The sequence below is a fragment of the Phocoena phocoena genome, chromosome 16, assembly GCF_963924675.1.
Source record: "Phocoena phocoena chromosome 16, mPhoPho1.1, whole genome shotgun sequence".
NCBI lineage: Eukaryota > Metazoa > Chordata > Mammalia > Artiodactyla > Phocoenidae > Phocoena > Phocoena phocoena.
This window is the reverse complement of record NC_089234.1, coordinates 65,379,316-65,398,787: the sequence shown is the minus strand read 5'-3', so window position 1 is coordinate 65,398,787 and position 19,472 is coordinate 65,379,316. Positions and strand designations below refer to the sequence as shown.

The window sequence follows — 19,472 nt, the reverse complement described above, 5'->3', positions numbered from 1 at the left end:
CAGGGGACGCGGGTTCATGCCCCGGTCTGGGAAGATCCCACATGCCGTGGAGCAGCTGGGCCCGTGAGCCATGGCCGCTGAGCCTGCGTGTCCGGAGCCTGTGCTCCGCAACGGGAGAGGCCACAACAGTGAGAGGCCCACGTACCGCAAAAAAAAAAAAAATGCATTTTTGTAGAATCTGATTTCAAATCTCAACTTTAAAAGAATAGATCTCATGCCTTGATGCCTTTAATCAATTAAAATTTCAAATAGGTATATGTTGAAGAGACACATAAGAGAATGTATGATGATAATTGGTTATAATTATATAATTTATCTTTGCATAGACATGTACTATGGGTCATTTTTTTACCCCAACACCTATTCCATAAACATTATATGAGATTTAATAGTGCTTAGTTTGTATGCAATTAACATTTGTATCTTGCTACTATTATGTATTTATTATTAACTTATGAAGAAAAAAAATCTATTTTCGTTTGTCAAATGATTCTATTTTCATTTTCATTTGTCAAATGATTCTATTTTCATTTTCCTTCGCAGAAGCCATAGATCACATTCACTACAATTTCATGAACACAAAGGACTTTGTTAGTGCGTTTTTGATGGCAGTATCAGAGTTATACTTGTGTCACTAAGTCAAGGTCACAGAACACTGTGATGATTAATGCTTAAAGTTATTTTTCATTATTTGGATATTTTAAAAAATATTAATTCCAAGGCTGAACGCATTTAATGAAAGCGTAAGATGTAAATCCCCCAAATTAATCTTGCAGAATTGAGAAGGGGAATAAATACTTTTTTTTTTTTTTCATTCAGCAAATACCTATTGAGAACCTTCAAGCAAAACTTTGGAAGCAGGAGGTTCAATTTAAAAGATTACATGATAATTCAACTAAGAGATAGTGGCTTGAACTAGAGTGATAGCAATGGACATGGACATTAAAGAGAAATGTAGGACATGGAATAAAGAAAATCCTTAAGCATCCTCCAATACTATAATTCACAAAGAATCAATATGATGTTACCTTTAAAATGAGAAAACCTTTTACAATAAAGGAAGAACAGTGCTAATTCTAATCAATAAGTGGTCAATCTGTCTTTTAGAAAATTCCAAACCATTGTCAGTGGCTTCCTCCATTGCTCATGTGGTCCCCTCTCTCCAATAACCTCCACTGTCATAACTCTCATAAAGTTATCCTTTGTACTAATTTTTACTCATTATTTAATCTCCAGTACCTTTTGTAGGGTTTAGCATTTAAAATTATGCAATAAGTATTTAATGAATGAATGACAGACTAAGTGAAATAAAGGTCATATCTTCACAAACCCTCACACTTAATCAGTTCTTAGTAATTGTTAAATAGGTCCAAGGCATCCCCTCTTCTATCAAAGTTTACTTCTTCTAAATTCAATTCCTTGGGATTATAGCTCACTATGAGTCAATTAATGCAATAGTTCAAAAAGATGATTCATGCGTTAATATGCTTCCTCTTTCAAATTTGTATCTTAGACAGAGATCTTAAATATTTTTTTACTCTCACACAGATAACTAATACTCGGAATTTCAGGAACCATGGCAGGCTGGAAAGATGGAGTTTCTCAAATCTTATCACACGGACACATCTTCTGTCTATACAAAAGAGAGACGTTGATGTGGTCAAAGAATCTTTAGACCAGCTACTTTCTGACAGGTGTTTTGTTATATGTGTTTTCAGAGAGTGACAGAAAGCACTGTGAATGGTGAGGGGATAAGCCCTGTAGTCAGTGATAAGACAGAAAGTTTGGGGACCAATGCATTTTGAAGATTTTTTCTAATTACCTGTAAGATGACAATGACAGTATTACATAAATAACATTAAACTAAAAAGAGGCTCTTGGGCTTCCCTGGTGGCACAGTGGTTGAGAATCTGCGTGCCAATGCAGGGGGACACGGGTTCAAGCCCTGGTCTGGGAGGATCCCACATGCCGTGGAGCAACTGGGCCCGTGAGCCACAGCTACTGAGCCTGCGCGTCTGGAGCCTGTGCTCCGCAACAAGAGAGGCCGCGATAGCGAGAGGCCCGCGTACCGCGATGAAGAGTGGCCCCCGCTTGCCCCAACGAGAGAAAGCCCTCACACAGAAACGAAGACCCAACACAGCAAAAAAATAAAATAAATTTATAAAAAGAGGCTCTTTTGGACAACTGAATGTCAGAGAACTTAGTTTGCCAAACAAACACTTTGCTTTTGGAAGGGGGTTTGGTTTACTGTTTCATTTTATTTTTACACATAAAATTTAAAAATATATAATACATTTGTGAGACAACAATATTCCTTATGATTTTTAAAAAAGGACTGATTGCACTTATGTTTGGAATTTTCTATGTATAGCAGGAAACAAAAATGGCTTTTGAAAATTGGTATTTCGACTTCTGTATCATGAGAAACTGGTGATTATATAAACATATAATTTTAAAATCATTATTTTAAAATAATGATATTTCTATGTTTAGAAATGAAATAAATAAGAGACATTTGTTATTAAAAATGTCATTATTCCAAGAGCTACTAGTCAATATTGGATGATCTAATCATGTTAAAACATTATACAGGGCAAACCTTTTACTACCGTGATCCCTACCTTTGCTAATGACAATAAAGTAATAAAGTCCAAGAATCTTTTCTCATTGATTTTAGGGTTTAATTTTTGTTTATATTTTAATGTGGAGAGATGATGTTCTGAGAGTCCAACATCATCAAATCCAACTTTTTATAACTGACTCGGGAGAAAGTAAAAATCTTTTCAGGACCCCTATTCTTTTTCTTATAAAAAAGATCAAAATAATTGAGCATTGCTATCAACTACTGGAAGAAAGTCCAAGAAAAAGATGAAATGTTTATAAAAAATGGAAAACATAATATTCTCAAGGTAATTCATAATTATGATATCCTATGAACTAACCTGTCAGTCATTCTACCTGGCAAAACAGAGGAAGCAAAGTCTGTGAATACAAACAACATATTCTAACAGATCATTGCAAAGTAGTACCAGAGAAGTCATCCACCACTGATGATGATGATGAGAAAAAGAAAATCTGTCCCACACAAAAGCTGCCAGATTGTCACCAAGATTAGCCATCTGAAGAAAGGTAACCCATCCATTGGTTGGTCTGTGATCTTGGACTTAGGACTTCTGGCTCAGTACTACAAATAAGTATAGAGCAGCTAGATTCTTTCTCATTTATTTGACTAGGAAGATTTAGAGAGGAGAAGCCATTATCTCCGGGAACAGATGTCCAAAAGTTATCATGTAACAAGAAACATCACTGGAGCTCATGCTAACTCTCACAGGGTAAGTTTACGAAGACACAGAAACTTGAGAAAGCAGTGGACGCCACTAAGTGTTCGGGGCAAACACATTTTTTTCTCTAGCCATTTCCACTTTGTTTCTGCTGACAAAACCTCTGATTTTGTTTGTATAGTAAGTGACTAGTCAGAAAGGTTGAATTATGACTGGTCTAAGCCCAGTGGTCTGTTAGGATAAGCTTATGCCTAACATAAAAATAGGCTCACAAGAGCTATTTGTATGCATCTCTTCCCAATTCAGAGTTCAATGATATCGCAGTGGCAGCTGGAAACTCACCCGTGTGGGAGTATTTATGTCACAGAAATCAGCAAGTGCTGCAAATTAGTACTACTACTCTCTCTGGCCCGAGTCAGTTGTGAACCATTTACCAGCACTCTAAGCCCATCATGGAAACCCCATTTCCTTTTGCCATCGATTGGTCCAGAAGTAGGTACAGGGCCAAGTTCTGACTTATGATTAGAGAAAATCTGATGGAAGGCATCTGGGAAAGACTTCCTCCTTGATAAGTTAAAGCCAACAAGCCACCTTGCCTTCCTGCTTTAAGTGATATTGTGTAGCACTCTGAGATGTAAAATGAGGGAAGGTCAATAGAAATCCAGAGATGCCTACATAGGTCATTAATAACCTCAAACCACAACCAAACTGGCAATCAAAGGGCAGGAAAGTGAGAACAGTCCACACCAGGTATAGAAAATAGTGGAGTGCACTGTTTGTAGAGAATTTAAAAACAATAATGAAACACATTAAATATGAATCCACTTTTTATTGTTACCCTGTACTGGCAATTCCAAAAAATGTTAGTGATAAGATACTCCTCCCCACATACAGGGACTATTCCTATCCAAGTCCTCTGGTGTGCTAGGGCCAGTAAATCTAGAATCAACTATCTTAAACATCTAGTTACATGAGATAATTAAAGGTTTTTGTGATTTAAGTAACTTTCATATGAGTTTTCTGTTACATGCAGGCTCTTAAGTACTATGGTTTTTCACAGAAAGTAACAGACTCAGGTTAACCCAGCACTAAAAGGAAAATAGGAGCTTCTGCTCTGAGGACCCACAGAGTTGCTTAGATCCCAAGCTCCCCACAGCTCTAATCACACAAGGCCTGGCCAGTTATGGCTCCTATTCAGGAGATTCTCCCTATTCTGCCATCAGCTTAATTATAATAAACTGCCTCTACATTGACTAGTGTGAGTAGGTTTGCCTTGTAACCAAAAGAACCAACTAAAAATCAGAACCTGGCATTTAACAACTAAATTACAAAAGACTGACCCAACATAAGATGTTGATTGGATTCACACTGCAAAGTCTATACTAAGAGGATAGCAAACAGACAGAAATAGGCTTAACAGAGCATTGCTTATAGTAGTTAAAATTTATCTAAATGCTCATGAAAGAAAAGATAAATGAATGATTTTTTGAAGAAAATATAACAATGTGGGAAAATTCAGCCAACTATTACCTGTAAAAAGGCAATACATAATTACACAATTATTTGAAAACACACACACACACACACACACATATGCTGGTTGGAAATAAATCACATATTAGTAGTTGTTATTTCTGAATAGTGTTATCAAGGGATTTTAATATTTCTCCTGTTCATTTTCTATTATTTTCAAAGTTTTAGCTCTAAAGAAATAAAACAATCTAAAGTAGTTAATTAGCACATATTTCCTTTTCATTAGTATATTATGAAAATACACCAGGTTTCAAGATATTGTTCACAATGAGAAAGCATACATATATGAAAGTAATTAAATTGATAAGGTAGATAAAATACAATCAGGAAACTTTAAAAAAGATAAAATGATGTTAGAAACTCATAAGAAATTGCATTTTATAAAAGGAATCATCACATTCCAAGAAAATCTCTCTCTCAGAAAAAAATATGTAATTTTAGTGAGAGGCTTAATTTTTAAGAGAATAAAACAATTAAAAAATATTTAGTTATTTGCTGTTACAACAGTATAATCAAAACCTGAGTTATGCTTCTGAGAATATAGCTTTATGAGAGTAATTTCACAATCTTGTGGGATGCTATTCTAATATATGATGAGAGAATTATCTGAATTTGACGTGGAATCTCAAGCCTGTCTGTGATTGATATAGTTAGATGTTTAGTCTTGTTTATTTTATTCTTTAGATCACCACTATTCAAATACATATAGTGGTAGTTGAAGTATATATTATATCTCAAATCAATGAAGAGTTTTCCCATTAATATATATTTTTTTCTGAGTAGAGAAAAATCTGGTTGGGAAAAAAGTACAGGAAAATGAAGAGATAACTATATTAAAAGTGGGGGGGGATGATGATTTATCTGTAAAGCCAGGAAATGCCTAAATTTTCCACATGCTATTTTCAATTGTGCTTTGCCCATGAATAGGAATTTCTTTTAGAGAGTGTAAATTGTTGAGGAGTATGGATTACAAGGCATGAGGCTCATTATCCTAGGGTAGATCATATGTAGCAGCACTTTGCTTCAGAAAGGCTATCACTAGAAAAAAGTCTCATAATATTTCATAAAATTCATTACATTCAGTATCATCCTATTACAATTTGTATGGAAACACAAAAGACTCCGAAGAGCCAAAGCAATCTTGAGAAAGAAAGATGGAGCTATTTCATAAAATTACAAGAGCAAATATAGAAATTAAAAGATAAAACCATACCAGATACAGCAAGGAAGTCATCAATGCTTGTAATGTCATCTACAGCTTCAGTGAGGACATGGACATGATTCTCCCACGTGCATCTGTACATTTCCATGGTTTTTTTGACCACTTGACTTTTGGGTCTTGCAGCCAAAGCAAGTGCAGCATTAATAATCTGTAAAGATGTAGAATGTTCACATAGTGATTTCTTTCAGAGTAGTTACCATTGTGCTTGTGACAGGTATTCTTTTTTAAAAAAATTCTTTTTTTAAATTTTTAAATTTTTAAATTCTTCTTTGCTTTTGCTAATAGTTTAATTTTATTTTTGGTAATAATTTAATTAATTTTAGAACTGTTTGTTGAGCATCAATGCACTAAGAACTGCAAGAGATACAAAGATAATTGGTATCTGCCTACAAGAAGCTTGCATACTACTCAATGGGAAGGGCACCATATAACTCCAGCTCAGTTCCGGATGCAATACATGCCATAATTACAAAAATGATAGACGGTCTTTAGAAAGTAGAGAGATCACCTTCAGCAGAAGTTCTAAGAAAAGGTTGTGAAAAAGGAGCAGGAAAATGAAGAGATATAACTATATTAAAGGGGGCGGGGAAATGATGATTTATTTGAAAAGCCAGGAAATGCTTACATTTAACTGGTCACTTGGATTCACACTGCACAATTATGTGGTGAATGCCCATTATATGCAAATCACGGGAATAAAAGCTTGACTTCCTTGAGGACTTGAAAATTTTTACCAGTAGATATTCCCTGTTAATTAATTCATTCATTCGTTTGTGCATTCACTCATCATTCAGTATTTCGAATATATTCTGAGTGTTGTTTTTTTTTTAATGTATCAAGCACTGTTCTTGATTTTAGGGATATGGCAGTGAACAAGACACAAGCAAAAAACATTTTCTTCATGGAACTTGTATTCCAGTTAGGGGAGGCAGGCAAATAGCAAGTTAAATAAGTAAAATATATGGTCTCTTCGATGGTTATAAGAAATAAGGAGAGAAACAGCAGAGAAGGGGGATAAGGGGTGGAATGGTGGTGAGGGTAGGAAGTCTGCAGTTTCAGCAAGGCCTCACACTGAAGTGGACATCATGGGTGAGAAAGTACTGTGGAACAGAGAAGTAGCAATATTCAAAAAGTGAGAAAGCAGGCTAAATGCTATGAGAATGGTGAGCAGGCTCACCTAGACCCTGGCTATGCATAAGGAGTCCTTGACCGTCTTGCTCAGGACTGTGACCTCATTTGGAAGGTACTGGAGCGTCATTTAAACTTTTGAGCGATCTGCTCAGAACTACACTATAGAAAATTTTATTTGGCAAACAAGGCTACTGTAACAGGTTACAGGAATAAGAAAGAGTTTGGACTGCAGTGGTGGACGTACTGAAAAAGTTTTGACAGGACTTACAATAATTTAAAGGAGGATGTGGATAGATCAATTATTGCCAAAAATATCATGCAGACATTAACACATCTGTGAGAAACAATGCTTAAAGACACGGAAATATATCCACCAAAGTGTAGTTAACAGCAGATTACAAAACACATCAAGCTTCATAGAATGTCACTTCTAGCAAATACGCTAGAACTAGAAGTTAGATGAATCCATACAACAAATAACAATGGTTCTCTCAGAGTGGTGGAATTTCCAGTGCTTTCTATTTGATTTTGTGTGTGTAACTGAATTTTTCAGATTTTCTACAGTGAATATGTTCTAGTCGTATACTCAGAATAAATGAAGCTATTCTCTAAAGGAAGTGATTGCTAAGGTTTTTGCATGATTAATGAAGAGAATGATTATAGTATTGATAGAAAATGAGAGATCAGAGAGTTAAAAAGTCAGTCAGGGTTGTAGAAGCAGATGTGTGAAACTGTTTTGGAGGACACTGTTGATGAAGGGTATTAGATGTCAACTTTCCTAACACAGAGGTTGACTCTGAAGTGACTCTCGTCTCCCTACAAATTACATAGTGGCCAATCACAGATGTGAAATCGGAGTTCATAAAAAAGTTGTCATTCATTTACTCACTTGCTTGTTCATGCGTTGAAACAAATTAGTGCCATCAGACTCTACATGGCATACTAAAGACATCACAATGAAGAAGATTCCATCATAATTTCTAAAACAGCCCATAATCTAGAAGGGGAATAAGCCAAAAGCCAGGCAACTGCAACACACCGGTGATTCTCAAACGTTAGCCTCTATCAGAATCCCCTTGGATGGCTTGTTGAAACAGATTCCTGAGCCGTGCTCTAGAGTTTCTGACTCAGTTAATGTGCTTTGGAGCCTGAGAATGTGCACGTCTAACCAATTCCCAGGTGATAGTGCTACTACTGGTCTGGGGCTTCCAGTTTGAGAACGACTGCAATATATAAGTGCTATAATGTAGGGGTTATTGTAAAGGCAAGCAGAAGATGCCTTATAACACATGGGAGAGGTATTCAGCGCCATAAGGAAAGGTTTTTCGAAGGAATAAAATCTGAGAAATAAGTGGAAATTAGTATAAGGTGATACCCATTTAGGAAGAGGCAATAACATGTGATAATAATGATGATGACCTAGAAGCAAGGTAGAGCCTAAACCTCACCTCCTGAGGGGGAGGAGATAGTAATAAAGTTGTAAGAAAATCAAAGAAGACAATGGAAAAAGGGAGGAAAGAACTCACCTTTGCGTTCCAATATAAAGTACCAGTATGTATGACGAAAGGATACAGTGGAAGTGATAAAGATGAGAGAAGGAATCGCTGGGGAGGTAGAAAAGTAAGGTACTGAAGAGTCAAGACGAGGAAGAAAACCTTTTCAAAGGGTCAAGTGCCATAGAAATGTCAAGAATACTGAGGACTAAAAATGGCTTTTGAATTTGGAAAACAGGAATAATTGGTGTAGCAGAATACTGGATACAAAATTCAGATTTCACCAAAATATAATGGCAACGATAAAAATAATTTTTTTCTACTCAGTAACCTAAAAGCTGCACCTTACATACATGACTTTCAACAAATTATTGGAGGTACAGAAGGAGAGAAATTAGTTGCTTGAAAATATTATGTTGATATTCTCATTTCTTTTTTATGAAAAAGGAACACATTGAATTTTCAGGAAACACACACTACCTTTAGAAATGACAGCTCCGCAGTATTCCTGGACTTCCGTTGTACAGTTTTATTAACCTATTAACTTACAATGTACGTCTGTGTACACTGCAGAGGCTCTGGTCTCTGGTGTTCCATTGCCCTGCAGTTGAAATGCACACATGTGGTTGTGGACAGTTATGCCTTCACACTCTGTGCAGAGTGTTAAAATACTTGTGCAGATCCCTCAGTGGAGATACGGAATCACGAATATAAGGCAGGCTATATTTTGTAAGAAAACTTCCCGTTCTGCAGCTGATCCAATTTACTGATTCAACAATGCACACTATAAGAAAATGTATCCTACTTGACTCTCCTGATATTTAGCTTAAATCTAAAAGCAGACAAAACTCAGAAGATGTGCAAACCCTCTTTAAGGCAGAAGAAATCTTCATCCCAGAGTCATACTCCTAACATTTTAGCTACGTATCTAGAGGTGTGGGGGGGAACTATTCTTAAATCCTCTTCATGTGTAACTAAAGATGACTTAAATCTGAAGCGAATGATGTTGCTTTCTGAGGCATCTTTCTTTAGATTATGGTTGAGGTGTGTACATGTCAGAATCACCCTTGACCCTGAGAATCACCTAATTAGTTCAACTTTGACATAGTATCTTTAAGAACTTACTATATCTTAATAGGACTACTTTGATAGTCTTCCAAATTGTTTCCTAATTCCAGTCCCTATCTGCTCCAGGCCATTCTCCTTGCTACAAACACATGTAGTTTTCGAATGCACAAGGGATCCTGTCCCACCATGCCTGATAACCTTTGATAGAATCCTAGTTGACTGAAGATAAAATCCAAATTCCTTTTCACCAATTCACAGTCTAAAAGCTTCCACAGGCTAGCCCTTACCTCCATTTTCAGTCTGCTGTAATAATCTCCCTCATTTTAGCCTACGTTCCAGCCATCCTGTCTTCAGCTCCATTTTCTGACCACATGATGTATCTTCACACCTCCATGACTTTGTTCTTACAACTGAATCTGCTTCAACACCATTGCTCCATCCCTTTCCCTGCTCTGGTCCTTCTGAGGAAACATTTCTTTAACAAACCTGTTGAAATGTCATTGCATACTGTGAAACCTGTCCCTTTCCCTATACTCAGGAACCCGAATTGTCTTTGGTGCTTTAAAAGTACTTTGTCCACATAACTAAATAGTAGTCATCATATTGCATGATTGTTTATACACATCTGCTCCATATGAGCCTGTTTATAGGAGGGACTGTGTTTTGCTCATCTTTGCTTCTATACTAAGCATGTTAATCACAGTTACTGCCATATTCATAAACTGTCCCTAAAATACATTTTTCTACTCCTAGTCTACTCTTAGCTCATAGGGAGCCAAGTTTGGTATCACATCTTTCCCTCTTCAAAACTGTTGAGATCATAGGCTGGCACCCACTTCAAGGACATCCAATCTGTAGGCTGACCAGTGATTGGTCATGGGCATGATGTAAAAGGTTGAGCTGGTCAAATCTCTCTTGAAAATTTGAACTAGAACTTACAGAGAAAGAGTTAGTTAGCAATGGAAATGAAAGATGAAAAAATATATATATATAGAGAGAGAAGCCATCTAGTAAAATCAGAACCAGAGAGGTTGATGGAGTTAAGGCCATGAGGAAGTAGAACAAACCAAAGTTGAAAGGAAAAAGAAACTATGAGTTTGAAGTTATCATGTAAAGAAAAGAATGAGCATAGAGTAAAATAAGCCAGTGGATTGAAAGACAAATGGAGAAAATATGTAAAGAGAGTCAAAAGCACCAACAGAGAGAAAATACTCAGAAAAAAAAAGAGCTGGGAGTTGATTCTTTTTGAGAGCTTCCTATTTGGGGTTAACAGTCCACAGAAAAAATAATAGCAATAATAATAAACACTAATACTCAAAGCCCCTGCTCTGTGCCAAACACTGTTCCAAGCACTTTCTCTATACTAACCCACCTAATTTTTACAACTCAGTGATGTGTTACCATCCCCATTTTTCAGACAAGACCGTCCAGTTATTAAGTGGAAAAGCCATGACTCTGACCCAAGTTCATTCTCACTGCCACATCTTAGTGTCTCCCGTATCATGTCTACAATAATTTAGGACACCGAGAGTGAGTCTATGATTCTGAAAATCAAAGGGGCCTCGCTGAAGAAAACATTACAATGCCTGGTGTGGGGAAAAAAAATGGTGTGTGTGCGTGTGCTAAAATGCATATAACATAAATCTGACCATTTTACCCATTTATAAGTTTAAAATTCTGTGGCATAAAATACATTTACATTATTACACAACAATTATCACCATTCATCTCCAGAACTTTTTCATCTTCCCCAAATGAAACTGTATACCTATCAAACAAAAACTTCTTATTCTCTCCCCGCTTCAGCCACGGTAACCACCATTCTACTTTCTGTCTCTACACATTTGACTATTCTAGGTACCTCGTAGAAGTGGAATCATACAATATTTGACATTTCGTGTGTGGCTTTTTCGTGTAGAATAATGTTTTCAAGGTCCATCTCTGTTGCAGCATGTGTCAAAATTTTATTTCTTTTTAAAGCTGAATAATATTCCACTACACGCACATATATTCTGCTCATTCATTTATCTGTTGGTGGATATTTAGGTTGTTTCCACCTTCTGGCTACTGGGCATGGTGCTCCTATGAACACTGGTGTACAAATATCTCATCAAGTCCACAAGTGAAATTTCTGGGTCATGTGGTAATTCTAAATTCAATTTTTGAGGAAATGTCATACTGTTTTCCACAGTGGCTGTACCATTTTACAGTCCAACTAGCAATACACAAAGGTTCTAATTTCTCCACTTCAGTGTCCCAGGAACAGTTTCTAAGTAGTTCATTTGAATTCATGTTTTGAATCCAAAGAGGAAGGTCCTACCAGTATTCCCATTTTACTGGTAAGACAACGGAGACACAAAGAGATTGAATAATTTGTGCAAAGTTATAGAGAGAGCTCTAGATTGTAAAACAAGAGGCTTAAATTCAAGTTTTACTTTGCTTCAAACTATTTTATGCACACAAAAGAGTCCTATTAACTCTCCCAGGACTCGTTTTTCCAGGAGTTATAGGTAAGTCTGCAGTGGGGTAGGGGGCAGTGTTTGAATTAGCTCATCCCACTCAAGTTCCTTCGGATTTGAACATGCAGATTTAATGCTATCAACTGATGCATATACTTCTCTTAAAAGATTCCTGAAAACAGTTACTTTAAAAGTGAAAATAAGTCCATGTAATTTAATTTTCCTCAGAGATATTTCAATATTGGCATTGATGTAAATAATCTTAAACATCTTAGTTAATATAACAAAAGCACTTTGTGGATTAAAAAGATGAGTTATGTGTAAGTACCTATAGGTCTGATTACCTCAGTGTCATGGCATGTAGAGAAAATTAAAATAACTAGATATATGATACCTCAAATACATCTAAGCTAGTATGTGAGGGGAATTTATATGACATCCACTTAAACTGGTAACACTGCAATAATTTTGGAATTGTAGCAACCATGGTAATGACATCAAATTCAATGCTCTAGTTTTGTGCATTCTTTTCTTAGTTGCTGAAATAGTATTCTACTACCAAATGTTTCTCACTCTCTATGTTGGTTTTTCCACATTTCCTTAGTTTTGATAACCTTTTCTTTTTGTCTTCTTTCATTTATGGGAAACTGCCATTACATTTTAAAAGTAAGCCATGTGATATTTGTCATCAAGAATCTCCATAGCCACATCTTTTGTTAAATGATAAAAGCATTTTGAGGTTGGGGAGGGGTGGTGGTGAGGAGATATAACCTGTCATGCACCCTCACAGGTTTATAAACAATTAGATTGCGTTCAACTTTGGCCTAACAATGTTGTGATCTCCTTATTCCAAGAAGAGATGATCCACGCATGATAGGATTACTCACATAAATCATCTCATGAGGCTTTCACTTGACTTTGGAAACACATAAATAAACTGAGATAACCCACTCCAGGGGTGAAAAGTAATTTTTAAAAAGGGACGGGGCGAAGCTGATTTCTGGGAGTATACGGCATTCTATGAAAGTCTATATATTTCTTTTATATTTATTCTAGTATAAACTTTCATATCTCTTAATCCATACTGCTAGAGAAAAGGAGGAAAATTCAACCTAGGAGTATTTAGGTTATGGAACATGTAATGCTCCCTAGAAGGTCTGTAAAAGGCGATTATTTACATGAAAATCAAACTACTATTATCCTGTCTTCTATACTAATTATTAAGACGGGACAACCTATTAAATGCAATAGGTAAGTGAGGGAGGAAAAGAATATCAAATGAATTATCTGGCATGACATAACAGTAAGTATGTTTTATAGACAAATTAAGTTGGAATTTGGGGTATAATCCCACATTTTAATCCAGCTCTATTACTTATTAGTTTTGTGTGATTTTAGACAAATTTCCTATTCTGAGCCTCAATTCCTTATCTGTAATGGTTAGAAAAAAATGCTTATTACAAAGGCTGTTGGCAGAATTTAATTAGGTTAACTAAACAAAACGACTAATACTCACCTGACACAGTGTTAGACATTTTATGAATGTCTGCCTCAATGCAGATAGTTTGGGAAAAAATACAAAGAATACTTCGGTAATTTAAACACTATATATACAAGCACACAGACATACAGAATTTACAGTTCTGATAGGCTCAACAATCACTTTCATATGCTAATTATAAAAATATCCCTCAGTTAAACAAATATGAATTTAAGGAAAACTGAATCTACAGAAACAGTATACTGTTGAGATTTACCTGTAATATAAAACTAAAATAAGAGAAAATTTGCTTTAAAAAAGAAAAAAAATTCTGAAAACAATATCGTAAATTACAACTTAAGGTAATGGGAAATACTTTAATTTCTAATGATGAAAAAACAGAAACAACAGAGATTTTTGGATCCAATATAATCTGCCACTTAGGTATCTAATAAGTTTTGAATCTGGAGATGAGGAAATATCTACTATCTTCCAAATCATTGGGGTTCAAGTGGAGGAATTAAAAATAAATTTGATATCTTTGCTAAATTAATAAATTCTCTTTTTTTAAAAAAGGAATTCTATGTCAGAAACAGCTACAAAGTTCCTTTTAATGCACCATCCAATTCCATATAAACATAAAGGCAAAATGCAAGCTATTCATTAATTGCCAAAATGTGTTTTATACTAAGAAGTTGGCAAAATTTTAAATGAAAAACAGCATATATAATCAATGTCTGAATTCTTGGGATTGGACATTCTCTCCATATATTTGGAATTTCTGAAGATTCAACTTGGTCTCATCAAAAACTGTGAACTAAAACAAGTTCATGCAACATTAGGAGATTTAACCTTTTTAATTGTCAAAGAATATTTGCTCTTTATCTACTATGTATCTAAAGTAAAGAAACATTAGACAGGACAAACCCCGAAAATATTTTAACGGTGTTAAGGGAGAACAAGCCATGCACAAATATTTAGTAAAGGCTAACAGGCATATAAAACCCAGATCGTGTAAAGCAATATTTTCCCTGAGCTTCCAAGATATGTTAAAAAGATATATACATAGGGTATAGGGTATAAATTGGGTTAAAATAGTCAGGGATGACTTGGTCTCTCTCCTTTTCTCTTGGTCTCTCTCTCTCCTTTTCTCATTGCTCTTCCTCCCTTTAAGGGTTCCTAGAAGATAAATTACCTTAATGTCCTTGACCTAGCATTTTAGCTTCTTGGCTACTATGTCCACATCCACAAACCTACTCTATGGTACCATGATCTGCCAATGGGACAACTGAGGTAGCTTTAACCCTGGTCCCAGCCACTCTCTACAGATTAATATTTCCAAATTACAAATCTCACGAAGCTCCCATTTTCCTTTTTAATCTTACGATAAATGCAAAAGTACTTCACTTGGCCTAAAGCCCTGAAATATTTGACACCTGTTTATTTCCCTAGCATCATTTACCATCAGCCCCCCCTAACTTTCTACCTTTTCCTAGGTAACTCTAACTCATCTAATAGAGCTCATATCAAGAATCACTTCCTCGGGCTTCCCTGGTGGCGCAGTGGTTGAGAGTCTGCCTGCCGATGCAGGGGACATGGGTTCGTGCCCCAGTCGGGAAGATCCCACATGCCGCAGAGCGGCTGGGCCCGTGAGCCATGGCCACTAAGCCTGCGCGTCCGGAGCCTGTGCTCCGCAACGGGAGAGGCCACAACAGTGAGAGGCCCGCGTACCAAAAAAAAAAAAAAAAAAAGAATCACTTCCTCAGGATAGCTTTATCAAATCTAGGTTTCTTGTGATATATTCTCATAAAACAATGTCCTTTTCCTCTTGAGTGTTTATCTCACTAGGTAATGTGATGTGCATGAGAGTGAACTTTTGAGTTCATTTGATAAATGTATGATCCACATCCCTCATTTTACTGAAAAGCAGGAATTTTAATGTTTTAACGTTATCTCCCCAGGGAGTGTGGAGAGCTCCCTTCTCATATAACCAGGGCTCCAGGCTATGGTTCTCTCTACTTGGCAGGTCTACACATTTAATAAAGCCTTTTCCCAAGTGAATTAGTCCATCCCTACAAGAAACTCTTATACTAGTACCTACAATTATATATATATTTATATATATATATATGTATGTATGTATGTATGTATATACATTTTCCCAAAGAAGACATGAAAAGATGCTCAATATTGCGAATTATTAGAGAAATGCAAATCAAAACTATAATGAGATATCACCTCACACATGTCAATGGCTGTCACCAGAAAGACCACAGATAACAAATGCTGGAGAGGAAATGGAGAAAAGGGGACCTTTGTACGCTGTTGGTGGGAATGTAAATTGGTATGGTCACTATGGAAAACATTATGGAGGTTCCTCAGAAAACTAAAAATAGAATTACCATATGACCCAGCAATTCCACTCCTGGTATATATTTGAAAAACATGAAAATATTAACTCTAAAAGACACAAGCACCCAAATATTCATAGCAGCATTATTTTCAACACCACGTTATGGAAGTAACCCAAGTGTCCATCAGCAGGTAAGTGACTAAAGAAGATGTGATATATATATATTATATAGATATACAATATTCTATTATATATATCACAGAATATTATATATATATTATATATATCACAGACTATTACTTAGCCATAAAAAAATAATGAAATTCTGCCATTTGCAACAACTTGGATGGATCTAGAGAGTATTCTGCTTAGTGAAATAAGTCAGACAAAGACAAATACTGTACGTTATCACTTATCTGCGGAATCTAAAAAAAATAAAACAAACAAATGTATATCACAAAACAGAAACAGACTTACAGATATAGAAAACAAACTAGTGGATACCAGTGGGGAGAGGAAAGAGGGGAGGGGCAAAAGAGGGATATGGGATTGAGAGACATAAATTATTATGTATAAAATATATAAGCAACAAGCATATATTATATAGCACAGGGAAACATAGCCATTATTTTATAATAACTTTAAATGGAGTATAGTCTATAAAATATTGAATCACCTTACTGTACACCAGAAACTAATATAATACTGTAAATCAACTATAATTAAAAAGAAAAAAGTCAGATGCTACCAATAAAAGGGAATAATACTGAATTTTTCTCGGCTACTATTTTATAAAATTCTTCTTGAGAGACAGAGAGAGAGAGAAATTCTCTGAGAATGAATTAGAGTTGCCTTTCTCAAATTAGAAGTGTTGTGTATAGTTTGGGCAACTCAATCTTTGTATCTTTTTTCTTTAATCTGTCAAATTTGGAATATATTATCTAGCCTATAGAATTATTTAGAACTATCGATAAATAGTAAAGTACATTAGGAGTGATTTGAAAACATAAATAAACTATATAAACTTAAGGTATTATCATGCCCCCTCAAATTCCTGGTTTTTTAAGATATTAAGAGTGAGAGTTGGAGGAGAAAGTCATTTTCATTCTGGAAATGGAAGAAAAAATACCATGTTTCCCCATCACATAATTATAAACATTATTGTTTAAAATTTACTACTATATTGGAGAAGACTACTTCTAGGTCACAATAGATTGTAAAAGTTCTGGATGTTTATTTCACTCTCCGGGGACCTAGAGTCCTTAATTGCTGAAGCATATTCACTGGTGCATGTGAAATACCACAGTGATGCACTACTTATTGTAATAACCACACATTGAAGAAGCAATGGCCTACATTCAGGAGAAATCTCTTTGTCAGTAAAACAAACAAACAATCTGAATTGTTTGTAAAGTATGCTTCTCAAGTAAAACAAACAATCTGAATTCTCAGCTGCAAATGAGTTGGTTGATAGATATTACCCTAGGAAGATACAATGATACTATACACTGGAAAATAGCCCCTCTTTGTTGAATGCAGACTTGAAATTCTTAATTTTAAAGTGCTATTTATTTTGTGCTCAGCAGGCTTGAGCCATAACATGCATAGTAAAAGATAAATAAGGTTGTGGTTTTTAATTACAGACTTGAATACACTGGGCTATGTATAGAACTCAGGAATAAAGTACTACTGCTTCCTGGGAGTTGGACCTACGTAAATTAGATTGAGTAGTAGGACACAGACTATGAACAGGAGGTAATTCTCTCTGGGGAAATATAGGTGACAAACCTACAATGGCTTTTAGCAGCTAGCAGGGTCTATCTGACGTGCTAATGTCATTTCACGTAATGGATTTTGGGAAGAACTGGATGCTCTCCATGAGGCAGGCCAAGCATCAGTTCTATGATGACTGACTTTTCTTGACATAAAAGACATGTTTCCTTCCATTTTCTAGCCTCATTTGCAGCCCTCCTGGTGAGGAAAGGGAGGGAGTGGTCTACATTTCTTCATAGTCAGCTGAGGCTGTAGCTGCAGTGAAAGCAAGATTCGAGGGATAATTTACATGCAAAATTCACAGAATTACGGCCAGTTGAATGTGAGGGATGAGAATTAAGAAGGAGTCAAGGAGAGTTCCCAAGTGTCTGGCTTGAGTTACTCAGTTAATGGTGGTTCCGGTGATGGAAATAAAAAAATATGTAAGATACCATTTGGGGGAGAAAAATTTTAAGTTGCAAAAGCCCAAGATTAAATTACAAGCGAAGCACTTTATGTGGAAAACAATTTTTACCAAAGAAAGACTTACATAAAATTTAAAACTATGGATGGCTCATTCTGTTGAATTTAGTAGATTTGTTTTTCTTTCATAGAAATTTTTTTCACTTTTCAAATAATGTGAGGGGTTTCTTCAATTTGACAAATGGTTGTAAAAACAAGTTTGTAACACATGAGAATATATAGCAATCAGTTCCTGGATGAAACCTGATCATTAACTTAATTCACAGAAACTAATGATGCACAACAGTAAGGAACCATAGGACTGGGGCCACAGTGACCAAGACCAGACTACACCTTTCTGTCAGAGGGCAGGAATTCCACTTATATTCAAGGTTCAGTATTTTTGAATGCAAAGACAAAATAGATGGTAACACAGAACACAGCCCATACAATGGTTTCATTCATTAACTTCGGAAAATCTACCACTGAAAGTAAGACTTTTCTTAGTTTATCTACCATTACGTGAGATAAACTCAAGGCAAACTTTCGTGGCCCCTTTCATTTCCCTTTAAGAATGGGGTCTTCACTACGATGTTATTAAAATCAGCAAAAAGGGTTAATATACTCTTCAAAGCAGGAAAAAAAAATGGAACACCATCTTCTCATGTGTTTCTCTAATGATCCTTTCACTGTACTGGAAAGAGTAAAAGATGTAAGTCAGCCCTCAGTGCATATCACAAAGCCCCCATGCCCACCACTACCAGGGCAAGGAGTAATAACCACCTTCTCAGGAAGTCAATCATAGATATTGTCTTTACATGAGATAACACACTCTTTCTTACAGATTATCCCCTATGGGGAGGACCACACCCATGGTCTCATTGCATTAAGGCGATCAGTTCCTCCCTGGCTACTCTGTAGCAACACAACATTTTAATTCTTTCGCAGGGTAGACTAGGGCAGCTCAGATCAGAGGTCAAAGCAGTATCTTTTGTTAGAAAAGTTGGCAGAAGTCCCTATTTAAACACTTTCAAGGTAATGGCCTTAGCGTTGATAGGGTAATTAGCCTTATTGGACTTTGCAGAGCAGCCTTGCTATTTCTGGGAAGATGTTTCCAGAGCTTAGTTCTTATAAATCTGCTGTGTTTAGAGCTGAAATATTTAGTGACTTTGGAAGTATCGACTTTGAGCTTGAACAGCCCTTCCTGTGGCAAAGTTTAAAAATGGGGCAGTGTTGCA

The 19,472-nt window shown here is 36.0% G+C and overlaps 1 protein-coding gene across 1 annotated transcript in view; it reads right to left on the bottom strand.

Moving 5' to 3' along the window:
- Nucleotides 1-19,472, bottom strand: part of CTNNA3 (catenin alpha 3) — a 1,581,444-nt gene that overhangs the window by 479,307 nt on the left and 1,082,665 nt on the right. The window contains exon 11 of the mRNA XM_065894569.1: nucleotides 6,028-6,184. Coding sequence (XP_065750641.1) covers nucleotides 6,028-6,184 — 157 coding nt within the window. The remainder of the gene's footprint in view (nucleotides 1-6,027; nucleotides 6,185-19,472) is intronic.